This window comes from Oncorhynchus nerka, linkage group LG25, assembly GCF_034236695.1.
Source record: "Oncorhynchus nerka isolate Pitt River linkage group LG25, Oner_Uvic_2.0, whole genome shotgun sequence".
Lineage (NCBI taxonomy): Eukaryota > Metazoa > Chordata > Actinopteri > Salmoniformes > Salmonidae > Oncorhynchus > Oncorhynchus nerka.
In genome coordinates this window covers 20,495,239-20,516,495 of record NC_088420.1, presented here as the reverse complement: position 1 = coordinate 20,516,495, position 21,257 = coordinate 20,495,239, and the positions used below count along the sequence as shown (strand labels likewise).

Below are 21,257 nucleotides of genomic sequence, written 5' to 3'. Positions count from 1 at the left end.
CTCTTAGACTTACCCAGAAATACTGGGTAATCACTGCCAAAGGGGATTCTAACATGTATTGACTCAAGGGTGTGAATACTTAAGTAAAATAGATATTTCTGTATGTTTTTAGAAAATGTAGCACATTTATTGAAAAATACATGTTTTTACTTTGGTGAGGGGAAAAACATTTGTAACGCAGGCTGTAATGCAAAAAAATGTGGAATAAGTCCAGGGGTATGAATACTTTCAGAAGACACTATATTACTGTGCTGCTCTTATCCCCCCTCTTGAGCCTCACAAGCCCAAGAACAGCTTAGCAGTGACAAGATGGTGCTCTCCCAAAGCTGCCAACCTCTCACTCCCCACCCAATGACACTCAATGGATAATCACCAGCAACGGATCTGTCACAATCATCACGACAAATTCCAAAAAGCACCGTTCTTCTGTTGTAGATGAAGTTAACACTCTCTCGCTTTATTTGTTTTCATTTATTTTGAGAGTAACTCCTTTTGCCTATCATCACGACTAAGGCACAGCCCTGAAATCACCCTAAATGTCCTTTCAATAGTTTGACTATTAAAAAAAAAACGAATGTACAAAATCTTCTTGAGAGACGCTGTGTGATCAAGTAGCCACTCTACTCTTTGTAATTCTTTCCTGCCCACTGCGCCTATTATTCCATAGACCCTCGTCCTTGACGTCGTCTTATGGAAGCTTGTCTTCAGCCGAGACAAGCAGGGCGGCTATGGCACCACCCATGCCGCTCCAACAACACAGGTTGGGAAATCTGACGCTCCTCTTCTCTTCCACCGTCGCTTTTCACCTCCCCCTGTGCCCCCCTCTTCTTTCTTTCTTTCCTTCTTTCTATATACCCTCCCCAGACCTTGCATGTGCAGACCTGATTGTGCTCTGGCCCCTCTTCTGCCCCCTGGTGGGTCTCCTGTGTTATTACTCTCCTCTGGGAACAAGATTGCCCCAGTCTTCCCTCCTATCTAAAGCTCCAGCAGTAGTACAGATATTGCTCCAGTAAGCTCCCCCTGTTGCATGTACCTCACAGCTTTCCTGTAAGCCGCTAAGAGTGGAAATAGCATGGCCTAGATCAGGTATGTATACACTGCAGGTTAGCTGGTATGTCCCACACATGGTCACTCTTGGCCTCCTTCCATATTTAGCAGGTAAAATGGGCTCCCATTTCCAATTGCAAATAGTCACAATGACCTTTTTTTCTGAACCGCAGAATCTTAGCTTGTCTGCTTGTTTTGAGGTAATTCTCTGGCAGAAAAACTTCAATCCCCAAAACGTATTGCAATGCTGGACTAAGAACATTTTCTGTTGAGGGGAAAGTTCCCCAGGAAATTATTTAATTGTCTCAATTATTAACCATTATAAAACAATGTGCATTCTGCAATAAAGTGAACCAATCTGAATCCCATCGCTACCTTCTTTTGGTTATATAGTGCATGTGGTGACAAGCATGTGATGTCATTCTACTGTCTAAAGGCATGAAAAGAAAAATCTGTAATTTAAAGGGATCAATTGGAAAGAGAATGAGTGGGGAATATTCATTGTTTTCTTTGCCGTTTCCTTTGCCCTCTTCTCATCGTTGTTATCGTGCTGTTTCCAGGGGGGCATCGACCTCTGGGGAGCCAAGTGTCTGTCGTGGCTGTGCTGCCGCCGGAGGAAGGTACCGAAGGCGCGCTACATGCACCTGGCCCAGGAGCTTAGCGTGGACCCCGACTGGCCCCCCAAACCCACCACCACCACCGAGGCCAAGCACCCACTGCCCGGCAACCCCCCTGAAAATGGCTCCTCCTACCAGATAATGGCCGACTCCTAGCACCCCCGCCCCACTATTGGCTAAAGCAAAAACACACACTCCCGACCAAAAGGACAAAAAGAAACAGTGGTCTGGAAAGAACAAGGCGAAAGATGGGGTGATGGTAGAAAAGGATTTTGGGGTGAAGAAATGGTAGTGTGGATCTCTCCATGCTCTTTGCTGCTCAGATCCAGCACACTGTTCAGACCCTGGCTGGTCTACGTAACCCTCACCAACCAAACCCCTCAACCTGCCACCACCCCCTGGTATACAATGGTTTGTCTACTACACAAATACACCCCCAGTATGGTCTACTCTATATCCACCCCGCCTTCAGCTGGTCTACCTGCAGTCCAAGAGTCCATGTTGTCCACAGGCTGGGTCCTGTGGCAGAGTCAGACCCCTGTGTCATTATTATGAGTTTAATCATTGCCTCACTGCTTTTTAACCCTTGCAGAACTGTGCAGCGAACTGACGAAACTCCAATCTTAGTCTTAAAACGGTAATGATTTTTACAATTGTAATTGGTGTTGCCGTGATTCCTCCATGATCTCCAGACCTTCTCGCATTTTTGCTTTTGTTTGTAAGCAGCCACCAGCCATCTCCACTAACATGGTTATCATACAGGGCACTTGAAGCATGGATGTGCATGAACCCAGCTCCGTTTAGCCATTGTTATATGGTGATTGGAATACTACTGCTTACCCAACAGTACTGTAGTATTAATATTGCTGAATAGGGACCAGAACCTTTTTGTATTATGAAACTAGGCATAACAAGAGGCAGCATGCAAATGGCTTGGAATCACGGGTAGCAGCAACCTACGCCCCCTGCATGTAGAAACCATCCAAAGGTGAATAGACTTGCAAAATCATGTCAAACTGGCCTCACATGGGCTAGCGTTGCTCCACATGGAGAAGGTCTGTCTTTAAAAAAGAAAAAAAATGATATAATGGTGAAAGGCGAGGCATTGTGAAATTCATTACCTAGCCATAAGGTAATGCGTGCGCTCTCTCCATACAACCATGCAACTGGCAAGATACTGTACTACCAATGTATACTCCACTAAAGCCATGGTAGCATGAATGTATTGTATTAGCATTGCTCACTGCACAGTCAAAAGAGAAATCAAAGGGCTTAAAACTCATTGTCCATCAGAGGAGGCTGCTGTGTAGAGATATAGGATGACGTGCTCATTGTAATGGCTGGAATGGATGAATTAATTTCATTCCAACCATTACAAGTCCGTCCTCCTATATCTCCGCCCACTAGCCACCATTGTTATCCAAATTCTGAAAGATACAATACACACTCTGTCACTGTATATATTTTCTCAACAGTTTATTTCATAACAGAAAATGTACATTGTGCATTGCTGTCCAGCCTCATGATGTGTTGTACATGTCATTTTCTGCCAGTCAGTCATAAGCCAGTCTTTCTCCTCATAGTAGCAGGTCGTCACATATCGTCAGAGATCCTAGTTTGTGTTCATCTGATGTAAATATTTTATTTGATGACATTCCAAATGTGTGTCAGAATTGCCGGAATCACAATACTGAGAGGTATCGCAAAGAATGCAAGTTCAAATCTTTAAAGTATTTACTTGCTGTTAAAGGTCCAATGCAGCTGTTTTTATCTCAATATCAAATCATTTCTGGATAACAATTAAGTACCTGACTAACCAGGTTTACATCCATTTACATTTACATTTACATTTAAGTCATTTAGCAGACGCTCTTATCCAGAGCGACTTACAAATTGGTGCATTCACCTTATGACCTCCAACCTTTTTATGCGAGTAAAGTACATGTCGGATAAAAAATGTCATGACAGGCCTGATGGAAACCATTTTTTCCCGGTAAACTTTCCAAATGTCGACAAAACAAAATCCACTAGACAAGGTGGGATCTTTTTGTCAGTAAAAATAATTATGCGGGGGAAATAGTAATGCTTTTATGAATAGTAACTATCATATCGATGTGAACTTGGAGTCACGCTATGATGTGTAGTCCTCCCACTAATACTCATCAGGAAAGAATGCTACAGATCTAAATCATTGATGATGAACTTCAAAGGGTGCAAGTAGATGCACTTCATTCTTTCCAGTAAATATCCAGGGTCTTATTTTGGTGACATAATAATTCATCCTTGGCTGCAGTTTGACAAATAAAAATAGTCTTGCTCTTTTGTCCATAATAATAATCTCATGTAGTCTATATGTGAGCTCTAAGCAAAAATGGCTTCTTAGCAAATAGCAATTTTGCTGGGAGTGGTCCGAGTGGAGCGGGGAAAACTGAGAATGAGCTATTATTGGCAGAGGTTTTGACCTCTTTCTTATTGGTCTATTAACTAATTTACCACCTGGTGGAGTCAGCAAACAGGCCAAAACTCCACCCCAACAGCTCTTACACTAAGTGGTTATCATTTTCACAAGTTCACAGTATTATTCCAACCTCAGTGTGAAAATATAAAACACATAAAAATCAAGTTTTTGACTTCACTGGGCCATTAAGGCAAAGTGTTAACTCATTTTATTTCTGCATAAATCAATTGTTTTATTTTTCAGATTCACATTTCAATTTCAGGAATGACAACAAAAGATGTCCTAGTTATACATTATTTGCATGATCAAACCTTTCAGATCTCTACTAGACATACACTACCGTTCCAAGGTGTGGGGTCACTTAGAAATGTCCTTGTTTTTGAAGGAAAAACACGTTGTTTTTTTTGTCCATTAAAACAACATACAATTGATCAGAAATACAGTGTAGACATAGTTAATGTTGTAAATGACTATTGTTGCTGCAAACAGCGGATTCTTTTCAAATGGAATATCTACAGAGGCCCATTTTCAGCAACCATCACTCCTGTGTTCCAATGGCACATTTTTAGCTAATTAAAGTTATCATTTTAGAAGGATAATTGATCAATAAACCCTTTCGCAATTATGTTAGCACAGTTGAAGACTTGTGCTGATTTTAAAGAAGCTTTTAAACTGGCTTTCTTTAGACTAGTTGAGTATCTGGAGCATCAGCATTTGTGGGTTCGATTACAGGCTCAAAATGTTTTTTCTAAAACTCGTCAGTCTATTCCATGCTAGAAATTGCCAAGAAGATCCCGTACAACGCTGTGTACTACTCCCTTCACAGAACAGCGCAAACTGTCTCTAACCAGAGAGTGGGAGGCCCCGGTACACAACTGAGCAAATGGACAAGTACATTAGTGTCTAGTTTGAGAAACAGATGCCTCACAAGTCCTCAACTGGCAGCTTCATTAAATAGTACCCACAAAACACCAGTCTCAACGTCAACAGTGAAGAGGTGACGCCGGGATGCTGGCCTTCTAGGCAGAGTTCCTCTGTGTTCTTTTGCCTATCTTAATCTTTTCTTTTTATTGGCCATTCTGAAGTGGCTTTTTCTTTGCAGCTCTGCCTAGAAGGCCAGCATCCCGGAGTCGCCACTTCGCTGTTGACGTTGAGACTGGTGTTTTGCGGATACTATTGAAGCTACTAGTTGATGACTTGAGGCATCTTTCGCAAACTAGATACTCTAATGTACTTGTCCTCTTTCTCAGTTGTGGCCTCCCACTCTTTCTATTCTGGTTAGACAGTTTGTGCTGTTCTGTGAAGAGTAGTACACAGCGTTGTATGGGATCTTCCGTTTCTTGGTAATTTCTCGTATGGAATAGCCTTCATTTCTCAGAACAAGAATAGACTGACGGGTTTCAGAAGAAAGTTTTGTTTCTAGACATTTTCAACCTGTAATCGAACCCACAAATGCTGATGCTCCAGATACTCAACTAGTCTAGAGGACAGTTTTATTGATTTTTTTTTTAATCAGAACAACCGTTTTCAGCTGTGCTAACATAATTGCAAAAGGGTTTTCTAATGATCAATTAGCCTATTAAAATGATAAACTTGGATTAGCTAACACAACGTGCCATTGGAACACAGGACTGATGGTTGCTGATAATGGACTTCTGTACGCCTATGTAGATATTCCATTTTAAAAAATCTGCTGTTACCAGCTCCAATATTCATTTACAACATTATCAATGTCCACAATGTATTTCTGATCAATTTTGTTATTTTAATGGACAGAAAATGTGCTTTTCTTTCAAAACAAGGACATTTCTAAGTGACTCAACTTGAACGGTAGTGTATATTGTTCCTGATATTTGGAGTGTTGGTAATATGACACAGGTGATTTTTGGAGTGTTGATAATATGACACAGGTGATTTTTGGAGTGTTTGTAATATGACACAGGTGATTTTTGGAGTGTTGGTAAAATGACACAGGTGATTTTGGAGTGTTGGTAATATGACACAGGTGTATAAAGAATGCACAGTAGAGAGCACATTCTCCAGGAATATCCAGCAATTTTGGTCATTGACAATATATGACCAGGAACAAGAGTACATCCTGTGACAATTAACCTGTTTCTGCAAACCAACTCTAGATTGAATCCATGACAGTTCTGCTTTTAGTAAAGGTATATTTACTCAATGTTTCTGAAGAATGATTTACATTGGTGTTGGTATTTAATTATGTTGAGGGGATCTTTCCTAAATATCTGTACAAGATGCACATTTTTATTTTCAGAACAAAATGTTCAATTTTACATTTAGTTATTCAAATTAAAAATGTAATTTTTGTTGAATGATTATAGAGTAAAAAACATTTTAAATGTTTAAGTGGTTGTAAACAAGTCATGTTTCCAGAAAATTCAAAAAAGCCCACCTCCAAATCAGACTGGAACATTATGGACTTTTTAATGTTAATAATACAAAGAAAATTGGACTAGCTGTATTTTTTTAAATGTACATTTACAGTATGTGTTTTTAGATGTACCTTCAAAAACATTGTTTAGAGATGTGCTTGAAATATGGATAATGCGCTTATATCGAAGGGCTGTAGTGGTGCTTTCTACTCTCGGTACTGTTTTGTCACAATCAGTTGTTTGTACACTTTTTTTGTTGTTGTAATGTTTGGATTTCTTTCCAGTGTTTTGTCACTATCAATGTTATGGAACAAGCGATGCTATGTGTTTATCTTCCTGAATCAGACATGAGTCCATTGGGCATTTCTATAATTATTTAAGTCAATGATGTTGAGGTGATATTGTCCTGATACTACTAGGGCCCTCAAACTAAACTTTGGACCTCGAAGCCAGTTAGCCTTTTTCTTCTTCTTTCTCTCCATTGTTCCCCTCTAATCAGGGACTGATTTTACGTGTGTGCAATTAATTATCAGGTAGAACAGAACCGGTAGGCGCCGGACCTCGTAGGGAAGAGGTGTCAAACTCAGTCTGTGGAGGGCCTAGTGTCTGCAGGTTTTAGTTTTTTTCCATTCAATTAAGGCCTAGACAACCAGGTGATAGGGAGTTTTATTAGTTAGTGACCTTAATTCATAAATCGAGTACAAGGGAGGAGCGCAAACCTGCAGACAATGGTCTCTCTGAAATGAGTTGGACACGTGTCGTAGGGTGAAAGTTAAATACCCCTGCTATAGGGCTTGTGACCTAACCAGGGAAAAACTGGGGCCTAGTTATATCACTAAAGCAGGGATGTCAAACCCATTCCATGTAGAGCCGAAGGTCTAATGGTTTTTGTTTTTTTCCATTCAATTTGTGTCCAATTAAGACCAAGGCAGTTCCCAACTAATCAATAACCTTAATTTAGCAATCAAGTACAAGGAAGGAGTGAAAACATGCAGACACTCAGCCCTCCATGAAATTAGTTTTGACGCCTGTGCTCTACGACCAATATCTAGTCGTGAGAAATATCTTCTCAGTGCTCACTAAACGGTTACCATGAATCTAATGATTGAATTAAGGGATTCTATTAATATATTGGCACAAACACTGTTTCTGGGCAGAAATATTCTGACCTTTTAGCTCAATGTTCATTTTCACTAGCACCTGTCACATTAAATGTGTAAACCATGCTTTGAGTTTTATAAACGCTGTCTGTCTTTTTTGTCAAATCTCAATGTTACAGGCTGAAGAATGTGCATTGCTGTGGATATTGCAACCGGTATTCTCTCTCTTGTCTAGAAGGGATAATTTTGCTGCTAGGGGAATGATTCAGACTAACCTTAATGCTTCAACTTTCAATCAATGATGATTACCCTAAAACTTGCAAATAGTTAGTACGCTTCCTCATTTTCCCCTTCACTTACAAAGAATCTGCTAAATCAAAGCGATTAAGTGTATGTTGAAATTCTTTTTTTTTAAGGTACATTATACCACCTGTTGACATCTCTAATCACCTGCTTTTTATTTAAGTGTTTGAAACAAACCATTAAGAGGCATTTAGAACATATCAGACACTGAGTCTGAACTTCCAGTGGAATTGTTTCCTCAGGGAAATGTGTATTTGTAACAAATCAAGAAATACAATGAAGTTAATTACCTAACTGAATTAAAAACAATCCTGTTGGTAAACATTTTATTACAGTTCTATTGTATGTAGATTGGATTTGGTAGCACAACAAGCAATCTCCCAAACTCTAAGAGGCTTCTCTGAAAAAGAAAAAAAAACTTTTGTAAACGTAAATTACTTAGCAAATTTTTGTACTTGTAATTTATTTGTATTTATTTGTATTTCTTTACTTAGTATTGTATTTCTAATTTTCTTTCGTTTTCTTTTCAATAAATGTGGTTGTCAAATAAACATCTATTTTTTTGACTACTTTTTCAGGTTAAAGTATACTGAACAAAAATATAAAGTAAAGTGTTGGTTCCATGTTTCATGAGCTTAAATAAATGATCCCATACATTTTTGCAAACACACAAAAAGCTTATTTCTCTCAAATTGTGTTAACAAATTTGTTTACATCCCTGTTAGTGAGCATTTCTCCTAAACCAAGATAATCCATCCACCTGACAGGTGTGGCATATCAAGAAGCAGATTAAACAGCATTACACAGATGCACCTTGTGCTGGGGACAGTAAAAGGCCACACTAAAATGTGCAGTTTTGTCACACAACACAGTACCACAGTTGTCGCAAGTTTTTAGGGTGCATGCAATTGGCATGCTGACTGCAGGAATGTCCACCAGAGCTGTTACAACAGAATTGAATGTACATTTCTCTGTCGTTTTAGAGAATTTGGCAGCATGTCCCACCGGCCTCACAACCACACATCATGTGTAACCACGCCAGCCCAGGACATCCACATCCGGCTTCATCACCTGCGGGATCATCTGAGACACGTCACCCGGACAGCTGATAAAATTGTGGGTTTGCACAACCGAATAATTTCTGCACTAACTGTCAGAAACAGTCTCAGGGAAGCTCGCCATCCTCACCGGGGTCTTGACCCGGCTGCAGTTTGGCTTCGTAACCGACTTCAGTGGACAAATGGCCACTGGCATGCCGGAGAAGTGCTCTTCATTGATAAATCCCGGTTTCAACAGACGGCGTGTATGGCGGTTTGCTGATGTCAACGTTGTGAACAGAGTGCCCTGTGGTGTTGGGGTTATGGTATGGGCAGGTATAAGCTACGAACACAATTGCATTTTATCGATGGCAATTTGAATGCACAGAGATACTGTGCTGAGATCCTGAGGCCCATTATCGTGCCGTTCATCCGCCACCATCACCTCATGGTTCAACATGATAATGCATGGCCCCGTGTCGCACGGACCTGTACATGATTCCTGGAAGCTGAAAATGTCCCAGTTCTTCCATGGCCTGCATACTCACCAGACATATCACCCATTGAGCATGTTTGGGATGCACTGGATCAACATGTAAGACAGTGTGTTCCAGTTCCCACCAATGTCACGCAGCTTCGCACAGCCATTGAAGAGGAGTGGGACAGAATTCCATTGAAGAGGTCACAATCAACGGCCTGATGAACTTTTTGTGTTGGTCACACCAGACTGACTGGTTTTCTGACCCATGCCCCTACTTAAAATAAAAAGTTGTAACTAACAGATGAATATCTGTATTCCCAGTCGTGAAATGAATTTATTTCCTTAACTGTGTAACCGCTGTGAAATGGCTAGCTAGTTATCGGGTCAATCGGTGATGTCACTCGCTCCTGAAGTAGTTGTTTCCCTTGCTCTGCAAGGGCTGAGGATTTTGTGGAGCGATAGGTAACGATGCTTTGTGGGAGCCAGTTGTTGATGTGTTTAGAGGGACCCTGGCTCAAGCCCAGGTTGGGGCGAGGAGAGGGACGGAAGCAACACTGTTACATCAGAAAAATCTTTGAAATTGTTGCATTTATATTTTTGTACAGTGTAAAGCACCTTTCTCTATAGTACTATTTGATGAACTTATCGAGGTGCCTGTTCAAGCCATTGTCCCAAAGTTGGGAACCTCTTCAGCATAGCATGTTGCACACTATAATGTTTGCACCCAGAACCATATCTCGCATGGATTTAACATTGATAAAACAAGCGGGATTATGGTATTAATACACATTTCCATAAATTCCCTGGTGCAATATTGTCTGATTTAGTAATAAAAAGTGAATAATTTAACACATCAGGAGCTAAAAATATTTCAATGTTATCAATATTATTCATTTTAGCCTAGTTGCTGAGAACAGTAGGCTACATTATGTAGTCAAAATTCGGGAAAATAGCACATCCCATACAAACAGAGCAGAAATGTAGGGCTCTATTTAATCCGCATCATCGGTGACTGAAATTGAAATTTCAATGTTCCCGCTTTAGTGGAGACAGCATTCACCGTAAATGCTGCATATGTCGGCTTAATTGGAAATTACCTTTACATTTCTATCGTGGAATCTGCAACACTTCAACTTTAGGCCGGGATTCAATCCAATCATGCTTTGTTGACACAGTTAATTTCTGATTGAGCAGGCATGCAGCCTTTACCATGAATGCAGACTCCGTGAATGCGTTAACATTGCCTTTTTAAAAGGTACATTTTGGAGACAAAACGTGATTGGATTGAATCCAGGCCAACTTTTCTTTCCAATTTGCAAGAGGCTTAATCCAGAGATCTGTATATAATGACGAGATGCTCATGTCTGCCCTAACAATGGGAGTCTTTGTCCTAAAGGCGGGAAGGCAGGTGACAAGTTTAGGGCTGCATTTTATTCCCATATAAATGCATTGGGCTTATTCTGGACATATTTTGACGAGAGTTAGCCCTCTCACTTCGTCTCTTCCTCTCTGCCGAAACTACAGTATATCGCTGGAGAAAGCATCTGAGCGAGCGAAACAGCACCCCTCTATATGTAGCCCATGTATCTGATGCTGTCTGGACAGAAATAGTATGACATGCCATACTCTTTTGGTCCAGGCAGCATCAGATACATGTTCTACACATACTGACACAGGGGGGGCGCTGTTTTACTTGCTCTGATGCTTTAACTGAGATGTGTCTTTCTGTTGGCGTGCGTCTCGGTCAAATAAATTATCAATATTTTATTTGCATGGGCAAGAAGGTATGGTAGGGCAGGCCAGGCCCCCTAAGGCCCGCCCATAATGCCAGCCCTGGCACCCCCTTCCCGGGGCCAATAGGTAGACCGTAGTGGCGACCCGACCTGAAAAAATGAGGGCGTGGGGTGTCTCGCTTTCTTTACCGTCTCTGACGCAGTTACACCACCGATATGATCTAAACAAAGGCAATGAAAAGCTATGCGTTTGTTGGCTAACACTGTTACCACTAATCTGATTGAATCCTGGCCTTAACCCATAAATCTTAGCTGGGGGAGGGGGAATTGTTTTAAGAAAGTCATATATATAAATATATAAAAAGGAAGTTTGATGTGAAGTGTCTGTCCTATATCTGAGATTAGGGAACACATATTTAACCCCCTTATTTTTGGCAGTAAACAGTCTCCAAATATATAGCAGCAGTCAAGTTTGGACACACCTACTCATTCCAGGGTTTTTATTTGTTTTTCAACTGGACAATGACCCAACACACCTCCAGGCTGTGTAAGGGCTATTTGACCAAAAAGGAGAGTGATGGAGTGCTGCTTCAGATGACCTGGCCTCCAATCACCTGACCTAAACCGAATTGAGATTATTTGCACTGCGGTGTGAAGGAAAAGCAGCCAACAAGTGCTGAGTATATGTGGGAACGCCGACTGTTGGAAAAGCATTCCAGGTGAAGCTGGTTGAAAGAATAAAGTTGTCATCAAGGCAAAAGGTGGCTACTTTGAAGAATCTCAAATATAAAATATGTTTTGATTTGTTTATATGATTCCATATGTGTTATTTCATAGTTTTGATGTTTTCACTGTTATTCTACATTGTATAAAATAGTAAAAATAAAGAAAAACCCCTGAATGAGTAGGTGTGTACAAACTGTACTTCCATTCATTATTTCAACTGGTATCGGGGGATCTTCAGACAAGTCTTGTGAGGCCTGTGGGTGTCCTAGAGCAAAACGTGTTAGTTTCCACAGAGGAGTCATATTAGTGTGTAGCCCAAACTGTTTGGACGCTACAGACAGACGTTGGCAGATCGGCTGTATATCGACTTCAGACAAGTCCCAAGACGCTTGTAGAGCAAAACGGAGAACACCAATTTTTGGGACGTCTCATGGTCTGACAAACACCTCCCTAGCTCTGTCACCTTTCACCGCAGATGCGGAATTGCCACATAGGCGGATGAGGTGGATTGAGCCGCATCCAATGCAAAAACATATCTAGCTTAAACTGACAGATTTTTTATTAATGATGTTTTTACTATACTAATTAGACTTTAGGGGGTTAAATACAGTTATTAGCTCATCACACTTTAGTATGACATAGCCTATGTTTGAGAATTCCATTGATCATTTGGTGTCATTGGTGTTACAAAAGATATAACACCCAAATTAAATAAAAAATTACCTAAAATTAAGTAAATTGTTTTCCAAAATGCCATAACCAAATTCCACCACAATTCAAGAATGACCCAGGTACACAGGCAGGAATTTGGGATTCTGAAAACCTTCAAATCGGCCACGCTGTTACTTGTTTTGGTAAACAGCTGCGGGATGGTGCTGGAGAGATCGAACCAATCTCAAATTCATACAGAGGCTAGAATGTCCCTGGCTAGTATCAAATACAATATTAAATAAATACATCATTTGAGGTCACAACAGTGGAGATGGCACTGGCAGGCTGTCAGCTGTAAAATATGGTCTGTGGTGCAGTGTAGGGGGAACGTTTGCGCCTGGCGGGAACCCAATTGTCCTCGGAGCCCTTCGAGGCTGTCTGAACACGGGGGGCCAAGCCATCCAGAAAGTCCCTGTGCTGCTGTGTGACGGCCTGGGAGACCAGGCTGGGTAGGGTCTGCAGACTGACTAGGATGGAGTCCAGTTTGTCGTCCAGACTACCGATCCTCCTATCCAGCTCCTTGCTGCGCCGCTGCAGATCAGACACCAGATCATGCATCATGTTCTGAGTCTGTGGAGCAAAAACGGTGTCAAACTTTCATAATCAGTGTTTAGAAAAAAATCTATCAATTAGAGATGATGAAGGTGCTTAGTCACCTTGGCTAGATCCACAAGTGTATTAGCCTGGTCGATGAGTTTCCTCTGTTCCATTTTGACTCTGCGCAATCTAGATGAAGTGGGAGAGGGAGAGAGTTATGGAGGGAAAAGGGAAGGGTTAACTTAGGCAGTGTAACATACACACAAATAAACTAATCTTTATTTAACAACGGTTTGAAAAGGCACACTACTTACTGGTGAATGGCTTGCAGGAATTTCCGCTGATGTTTGCGTACCCTGGCGTGATCGATCTTCTTGACTAATTTCGTGTGTTTGTAGATCAGCCATGTCTCCCTGAGTACATTGGCAGCTGTGTTTTTCACCTTTGGGAACATTCCAGGAAACAGAGACAAGACAGACTGGCTGACATGGCAGACTGTCATAATGGACTGCCCTAGCAGTGGAGTCTGACTTGCCCATAGAGATAGATAGACACTAATTCCCAAAAGCCTGATAGCATGGCCATTTTGAAGTAGGCCACTGAGTGGGGCTTCCAAAGGGTTAATGGATGACTAAATAAGTCCATCCAGGTCACCGGGAGAGATCAGCCAATTAATTATACTTGTGAGGAAACATTCCATTACTGCAGGTGGAAGTAAATCACCAACCTTGGCTTTATACCTGTTCAAACAACACACTCCAGGTGGCAGTGTGCACCTTTTCAGTTTGTTTGCCAACTCATAGAAGTAGTAGAAGAAGAAAATTGACTACTTCGAAAGCCTTGGATAGTAACTTAAATTTAATAGAATGATTATTATTATATATTTAGGCCAAAACTTAATCTAAAACAGACTGAAATTTCAGGCCTTCTTTTCAAACCGCTTTTATACTAAAAGGGCATTATCATTTTCACAATTTCCCAGTATTATTTCAACATCATAGTGTGAAAATATATATAAAACACAGGAAAATCACATTGTTGACTCCACTGGGCCTTTAAACTTGCCCTTAGAACTGAAAATGAACATGCTTTCAACATTAGACAAATACACCTTTTCAAAAACATTTTACTTATTGGGTTGCTGATTGGGGGCATTATCTTTTTTATCTTTTTTATATATGATCAGGTACAGTGCCTTGCGAAAGTATTCGGCCCCCTTGAACTTTGCGACCTTTTGCCACATTTCAGGCTTCAAACAAAAAGATATAAAACTGTATTTTTTTGTGAAGAATCAACAACAAGTGGGACACAATCATGAAGTGGAATGACATTTATTGGATATTTCAAACTTTTTTAACAAATCAAAAACTGAAAAATTGGGCGTGCAAAATTATTCAGCCCCTTTACTTTCAGTGCAGCAAACTCTCTCCAGAAGTTCAGTGAGGATCTCTGAATGATCCAATGTTGACCTAAATGACTAATGATGATAAATACAATCCACCTTTGTGTAATCAATTCTCCGTATAAATGCACCTGCACTGTGATAGTCTCAGAGGTCTGTTAAAAGCGCAGAGAGCATCATGAAGAACAAGGAACACACCAGGCGGGTCCGAGATACTGTTGTGAAGAAGTTTAAAGCCGGATTTGGATACAAAAAGATTTCCCAAGCTTTAAACATCCCAAGGAGCACTGTGCAAGCGATAATATTGAAATGGAAGGAGTATCAGACCACTGCAAATCTACCAAGACCTGGCCGTCCCTCTAAACTTTCAGCTCATACAAGGAGAATACTGATCAGAGATGCAGCCAAGAGGCCCATGATCACTCTGGATGAACTGCAGAGATCTACAGCTGAGGTGGGAGACTCTGTCCATAGGACAACAATCAGTCGTATATTGCACAAATCTGGCCTTCATGGAAGAGTGGCAAGAAGAAAGCCATTTCTTAAAGATATCCATAAAAAGTGTCGTTTAAAGTTTGCCACAAGCCACCTGGGAGACACACCAAACATGTGGAAGAAGGTGCTCTGGTCAGATGAAACCAAAATTGAACTTTTTGGCAACAATGCAAAACGTTATGTTTGGCGTAAAAGCAACACAGCTCATCACCCTGAACACACCATCCCCACTGTCAAACATGGTGGTGGCAGCATTATGGTTTGGGCCTGCTTTTCTTCAGCAGGGACAGGGAAGATGGTTAAAATTGATGGGAAGATGGATGGAGCCAAATACAGGAGCATTCTGGAAGAAAACCTGATGGAGTCTGCAAAAGACCTGAGACTGGGAGGGAGATTTGTCTTCCAACAAGACAATGATCCAAAACATAAAGCAAAATCTACAATGGAATGGTTCAAAAATAAACATATCCAGGTGTTAGAATGGCCAAGTCAAAGTCCAGACCTGAATCCAATCGAGAATCTGTGGAAAGAACTGAAAACTGCTGTTCACAAATGCTCTCCATCCAACCTCACTGAGCTCGAGCTATTTTGCAAGGAGGAATGGGAAAAAATTTCAGTCTCTCGATGTGCAAAACTGATAGAGACATACCCCAAGCGACTTACAGCTGTAATCGCAGCAAAAGGTGGCGCTACAAAGTATTAACTTAAGGGGGCTGAATAATTTTGCACGCCCAATTTTTCAGTTTTTGATTTGTTAAAAAAGTTTGAAATATCCAATAAATGTCGTTCCACTTCATGATTGTGTCCCACTTGTTGTTGATTCTTCACAAACAAATACAGTTTTATATCTTTATGTTTGAAGCCTGAAATGTGGCAAAAGGTCGCAAAGTTCAAGGGGGCCGAATACTTTCGCAAGGCACTGTATGTATCAGGATTGGGTAGTAAATCCACAGGTCCGCATCCTGAGTGGCGCAGTGGTCTAAGGCACTGCATCGCAGTGTTGCCGCGTCACTACAGCCTGGAATTCGATCCCAGGCTGTGTCACAACCGGCCATGACTGGGAGACCGATAGGGCGAGGCACAATTGGCCCAGCGTCGTCTGGGTTAAGGGAGGGTTTGGCCGGGGGAGCTTTACTTGGCTCATCGTTTTCTAGCGACTTCTTGTGGCAGGCCGGGTGCCTGCAATCTGACTTCTGTCATCAGTTGAACAGTGTTTCCTCCAACACATTGGTGCTTCTGGGTTAAGCGAGCGGGTGTTAAGAAGCGTGGCTTGGTCGGTCATGTTTTGGGGGACGCATGACTCTACCGAGCCCATTGAGGAGTTGCAGCGATGAGACAAGATCGCAATTGGATATCATGAAATTGGGGAGAAAAAGGGGTTAAAATTACTCAAATGAAATAATCCACGGGTTCAGGTCAGGCACAACTTTTTATAGCCATGAAGACCTCTAATGTCCACTTACTCGTTTGTATAGCTGAGAGTCCATCATGAAGTTGTGAACGTGCTTTTCAGCTCTGGTCAACTCTGACCTCCGCGCAATTACAGCAACCACCATGGCAGTGCATCCGGCCCCCTGGAGAGAAAGACACAGGCACTAATACTTTCAAGAGTCGTTATATGTGATTTATTCAATATCATAAACTAAAAGCAGATTAGCTGACAGCCATGATATATCAGACCATATACCATGGGTCTGACAAATTAGTCAACAAAACTAAGGAGCTGATCGTGGACTTCAGGAAATAGCAGATGGAGCACCCCCGCTATCCATATTGATGGGACAGTGGTGGAGAAGGTGGAAAGCTTCCACAACACTGACAAACTGAAATGGTCCACCCACACAGACAGTGTGGTGAAGAAGGTGCAACAGCCGCTCTTCAAACTCAGGAGGCTGAAGACATTTTTTTGGCACCTAAAACCCTCACAAACATTTACAGATGCACAATTGAGAGCATCCTGTCGGGCTGCAGTACCGAGTGGTAGGCCAACTGCACCACCCGCAACCGCAGGGTTCTCCAGAGGGTGATGCGGTCTCCCCAACGCATCCCCGGGGGCAAGCTACCTGCCTTCCAGGACACCTATAGCACCCGATGTCACAGGAAGGGCAAAAAGATCATCAAGGACAACAACCACTCAAGCCACTGACTGATCACCCCGCTATCATCCAGATGGTGAGGTCAGTACAGGTGCATCAAAGCTGGGACCGAGAGACAGAAGCTGTTTTTCAATCTCAGACTGTTAAATTGCCATCACTAGCACATTAGAGACTGCTGGCCTATATACATAGACTTGAAATCACTGACCACTGTAATAATGGAACACTCGCCACACAATAATGTTTACATATTTTGCATTACTCATCTCATATGTATACTGTATCCTATCCTACTCTACTGTATCTTAGTCTATGCCGCTCTGACATTGCTCGTTCAAATATTGATATATTCGTAATTCCTTTACTTTAGATTGTGTGTATTTTTAGATATTACTGCACTATTGGAGCTAAACACGTGTATATGACATTTTTTAAAATTTGATTTGGATTACTTTGGAACAGACTTCCAAAATGAAAGTCAATTGGAGCTAATTTTATGGTGTTTTTTTGTCTTTTGTCCCACAATAAAAATATAAATAAAATAACCCTGCCCTAGAGTTACCTCATCATGAATGTCAAAGATCTCTTTTGGCACTTGTCAATGGGGAATGTGTTGGAAACATACCATGATTCCAGTCAGCAGACAGACACCCTTTCCACAGTAAGTGTGAGGGACCATGTCTCCATAACCAATGGAGAGAAAGGTGACAGAGATGAGCCACATGGCCCCAAGGAAGTTACTGGTCACTTCCTGTGTGTCATGATATCTGGAGGAACAAGAAATATACCTGTTGTAATAAACACATCTACCCACTGGGTAAAAACTGGTTGAATCAATGTTGCTTCCACCCCCACCTCTGTGTGATGATGTAAAATCAACGTGGAAAACTGATTGGACTTGCAAAAAGTCACTGACGTAATGGAATTTTGTCTTTTTTCCACCCAACTTAATCCCGAAATCCAATGACAGTGTGACGTTTTTCTTGTTGTTGATTTCATGATAAATTCCTGGTTAATTGATAACAACCAAATGTCAATCCAAACTAGACATTGAATTTATGTCTGTGCTCAGTGGGTTTTTCCTACAGTGTATTAACATCTTATAGAATTAAACATAAAGAAATGTATGAACTATATCAAGCAGAAAGGCAAAGTAGAGTCATAATCAAACTTGAGGCTGTAATCTCTCATGATCTCAAATGCAGATCTTTTTCAGTGTGAAATGTACTGGGTACAAATGATACAGTGCTGGTGGAACAGCCTACTGTGTTGGGGGCGGGGCCTGTACCTCTCACAGATGCGCACTGTCCATGAGGCGATGATCCAACAGGAGACACTGAAGACCAGCAGCACGGTGCCGGGGCAGATGGTCATGAGAGTCTTCATGACGAAGCGCGTGTTGAAGTTGATCTTGTTGATTGCGCCGATGCTGCGCGACGAGGCGTCTGTGAAGAGCTTGCTGTGCAGCAGCATGACGCGACTGATCAGGTAGAGCCTGAGGAACATGGGGATGGAGAGGATGATGTCCACGTCGGCATCAGTTACTGAGGGCACGTAGGTGAAGGCCAGCCGGGCCGTCCAGGTGAAGACATACTGGCCCGGGATGGGGTGGATGGCACAGACCAGCAGCTCCAGCAGAACTAGGAAGATCCGCTCATAAGTCATGGCAATCCTCCAGTCATCAGCTGCATTATCCACCATGAAGAGCTGTGTGTGTAGGTGTAAGGAGAGTAGGGCGAACAAGGGGATTTATTCAATGGGGAAATAAGAGCAAGGGGGAAAACTATAATATTATTGTCGAGATGGGGATGCATATCACCTGTATTCCCCGTGCATGGTACATCACGATTAGTCCGAGCAATATAGCAGTTGAAAGGCTGATAAGGCATTTCAGAGAGAATGAGTATGAGGATTCCTGCAGAGAAGACAGACAATTAAGATCAAATCAAATCAAATCAAATCTATTTATATAGCCCTTCGTACATCAGCTGATATCTCAAAGTGCTGTACAGAAACCCAGCCTAAAACCCCAAACAGCAAACAATGCAGGTGTATTTTGAATCAGTCTTGTCTTACCAATGCTAGCTTACATTATTTGAGGTCAATCCACTACAATAGAGACATTTCTTACCTTCGTGTAAACCCCCCAGGACAATTCCGTCTCCATCACCATGATGACGATCCCAAGCATCCCAAAGATCAAGGCATAGTCGCTCAACTGTTTGCGCTTTCCAAAGAGTGCCTTACGCTGGCTCAATCTATAGCCAATGTCCTTGGTCCTCTTCTGTGGCGTGTTGCTTCCTCCTTCACTGTTAGCCTTACTGTTGTTCTCGCTGAAGCCTTTCGAGAACACCTCCTCCAAGACAGACCTTTGGAGTGTCTGAAGGGGCTCTTGCCTCTCTGAGTCCAGCTCTGAAAGGTTTGGTGGCGAAGCTCCAAGGCTGCTCGGGGGTCTTCCAACATCCCCACTGTATTTAGCGCTGGTCACAACTGTGCCGGGAAGGAGTGGGCCACTGCTCTTGGACAGGGAAGGCATCGATCCAACATGGCCAACCTTTTTGGTATGAGGATGTACCTTCTGCTCTCTTTGTCGTTGCCTTTTCCCTACTAGACTATGGTTCTCAGGCCACCGATGGCAACTGGAAGAGGAGTGAACACTGCTTTTGTTGCTAGTAGCCTCGGATGAATTATTCACTCGTGGGCTGCTGGATGGGTAAAGAGAAGACTGATGGCATTTTAGGGTGCTAAAATGATCACAACAATGCTGCCATTCAGGGTCTTGATGTAGATGCTGGTGGAAGGAAGGTTGTTGGCTCCCACAATGTACTCCACCCTCATTCGCACAGCAGCTAGGTAAACCATTCCTTAACATCCATTGGTGTTGTGTTTCTATGGGAGGTTGCTGCTGGTCCTGAGGTTGAGACAAAACCAAGAGCTGCCTAACTTCACTTGACTCATTGCCTTTCATAGGTATATTGAGCGAAGGTTCTGGTTTTTCAGAAGTTAATACTGGTGGTAGGTTATGCTCTTTAAGCTTGAAATGATTATGGGTCTGCTGCCATTGACTATACTCCTTCAGCCAGTATTTTCCTCTGCATCGGGATTTGAAATGATCCTGCTGGTGATCAATGGTCTCTGTTGAGGGATCTGCTTGATTTGGTTTCTGCGTGAAAAACTGGGATGACGATGAGACCAGGGTGTTCTGAGGATAGGAGTGGGTATACTGCAGAGAAGGAGGAGTTCCCTTAGAAAATGTGGAGAGGTAGTCCTTCAGGAAGCCCTGCTTTGATCGTGGCTGGAAACCTGCCACCCCTGAACCATGTTTTGTACTAGGAGAATAGCAAACAGAGCCACAGTCGTCATTAGGACGTTCCACCGTGGTCCCATGCCACTCGGCCATGAGTGGGCTTCCGCGCTGCAGTTCAAGAGTACCACCCACCTGGCTACAAAAGCGTAGGAGTTCTTGATTGCTCAGATGGGAAAGTGTAATTTTTAATGGTGGAGATTTCCTTGGTGGAGCGACTCCATTCGGAGTAGCCAGTGGCAGAGAAGTGGAAGGGGACATGCTGTTAGTGCTCTGCTCTGGCACTAATGTTTGGTAGTGGAGGGCAGTTCCAGAGTAGCAATCCTGCATGACATCAGGGGCTTTGTCTGGTAGGGACTGCCCTCTTGAGTTACTGTGATCGGGGTCTCGGTCATTGCAAGCGTCTCCTGTTGAATCAAGCCGAAGTGTTGCATTGGTGGGTTTGACTAGAACCAGCCTCATAATTAATGTATGATGATGATGATGGTTTATTTAATTTCATGTGTACTATGGCAGCTAAAAGCTAAATTGCAGTAATACATACAAGTAACCACATTTAATTTAATAAAATGTGATTCAAGAAAATGTAAAAGTCAGGGAGTTGAGGCAAGAACGGAAGTAGAACGATCCAAGTGGTGGTGGGAGGGGCGAGCGTCTTGGTTACAGCGAGGGAGGTCAGTGGTCATATCAGATTCAGTCAGAGACAGGTGCGGAACCTTTAGCACACCTCATTGTCCTCAGCCTCTCCTTATGGACTCCATAGCTAGCTGGCTAGCTACTCCTCTACACTACTAATGTGTAGCACCCAGTTGGA

The 21,257-nt window shown here is 42.2% G+C and overlaps 2 protein-coding genes across 6 annotated transcripts in view; one reads left to right on the top strand and one right to left on the bottom strand.

The window, feature by feature from the left end:
* The window catches only part of LOC115109178 (polyamine-transporting ATPase 13A3-like), a 56,049-nt gene extending 47,577 nt beyond the window's left edge, over positions 1-8,472 (top strand). For 3 of the 5 annotated variants that reach the window (XM_029633832.2, XM_029633827.2, XM_029633833.2), the window contains one exon: positions 668-1,698. In XM_029633832.2, coding sequence (XP_029489692.1) covers positions 668-979 — 312 coding nt within the window. In that variant the 3' untranslated portion in view covers positions 980-1,698. Of the gene's footprint in view, positions 1-667 lie in introns of all 5 variants that reach the window. The other 2 variants (XM_029633829.2, XM_029633830.2) reach the window with 2 other exon arrangements.
* A 3,784-nt stretch (positions 8,473-12,256) lies between these two features.
* Positions 12,257-21,018, bottom strand: kcnn1b (potassium intermediate/small conductance calcium-activated channel, subfamily N, member 1b). Its single transcript, XM_065009967.1, has 8 exons — positions 19,271-21,018; positions 18,959-19,054; positions 18,428-18,846; positions 17,765-17,906; positions 16,507-16,617; positions 13,461-13,588; positions 13,266-13,335; positions 12,257-13,179 (listed from the first exon to the last, which is right to left on the bottom strand). The coding sequence occupies exons 1-8, from the start codon at positions 20,903-20,905 to the stop codon at positions 12,898-12,900; spliced, it is 2,883 nt and encodes a 960-aa protein (XP_064866039.1). The 5' UTR covers positions 20,906-21,018; the 3' UTR covers positions 12,257-12,897.
* Positions 21,019-21,257: the final 239 nt, after the last annotated feature.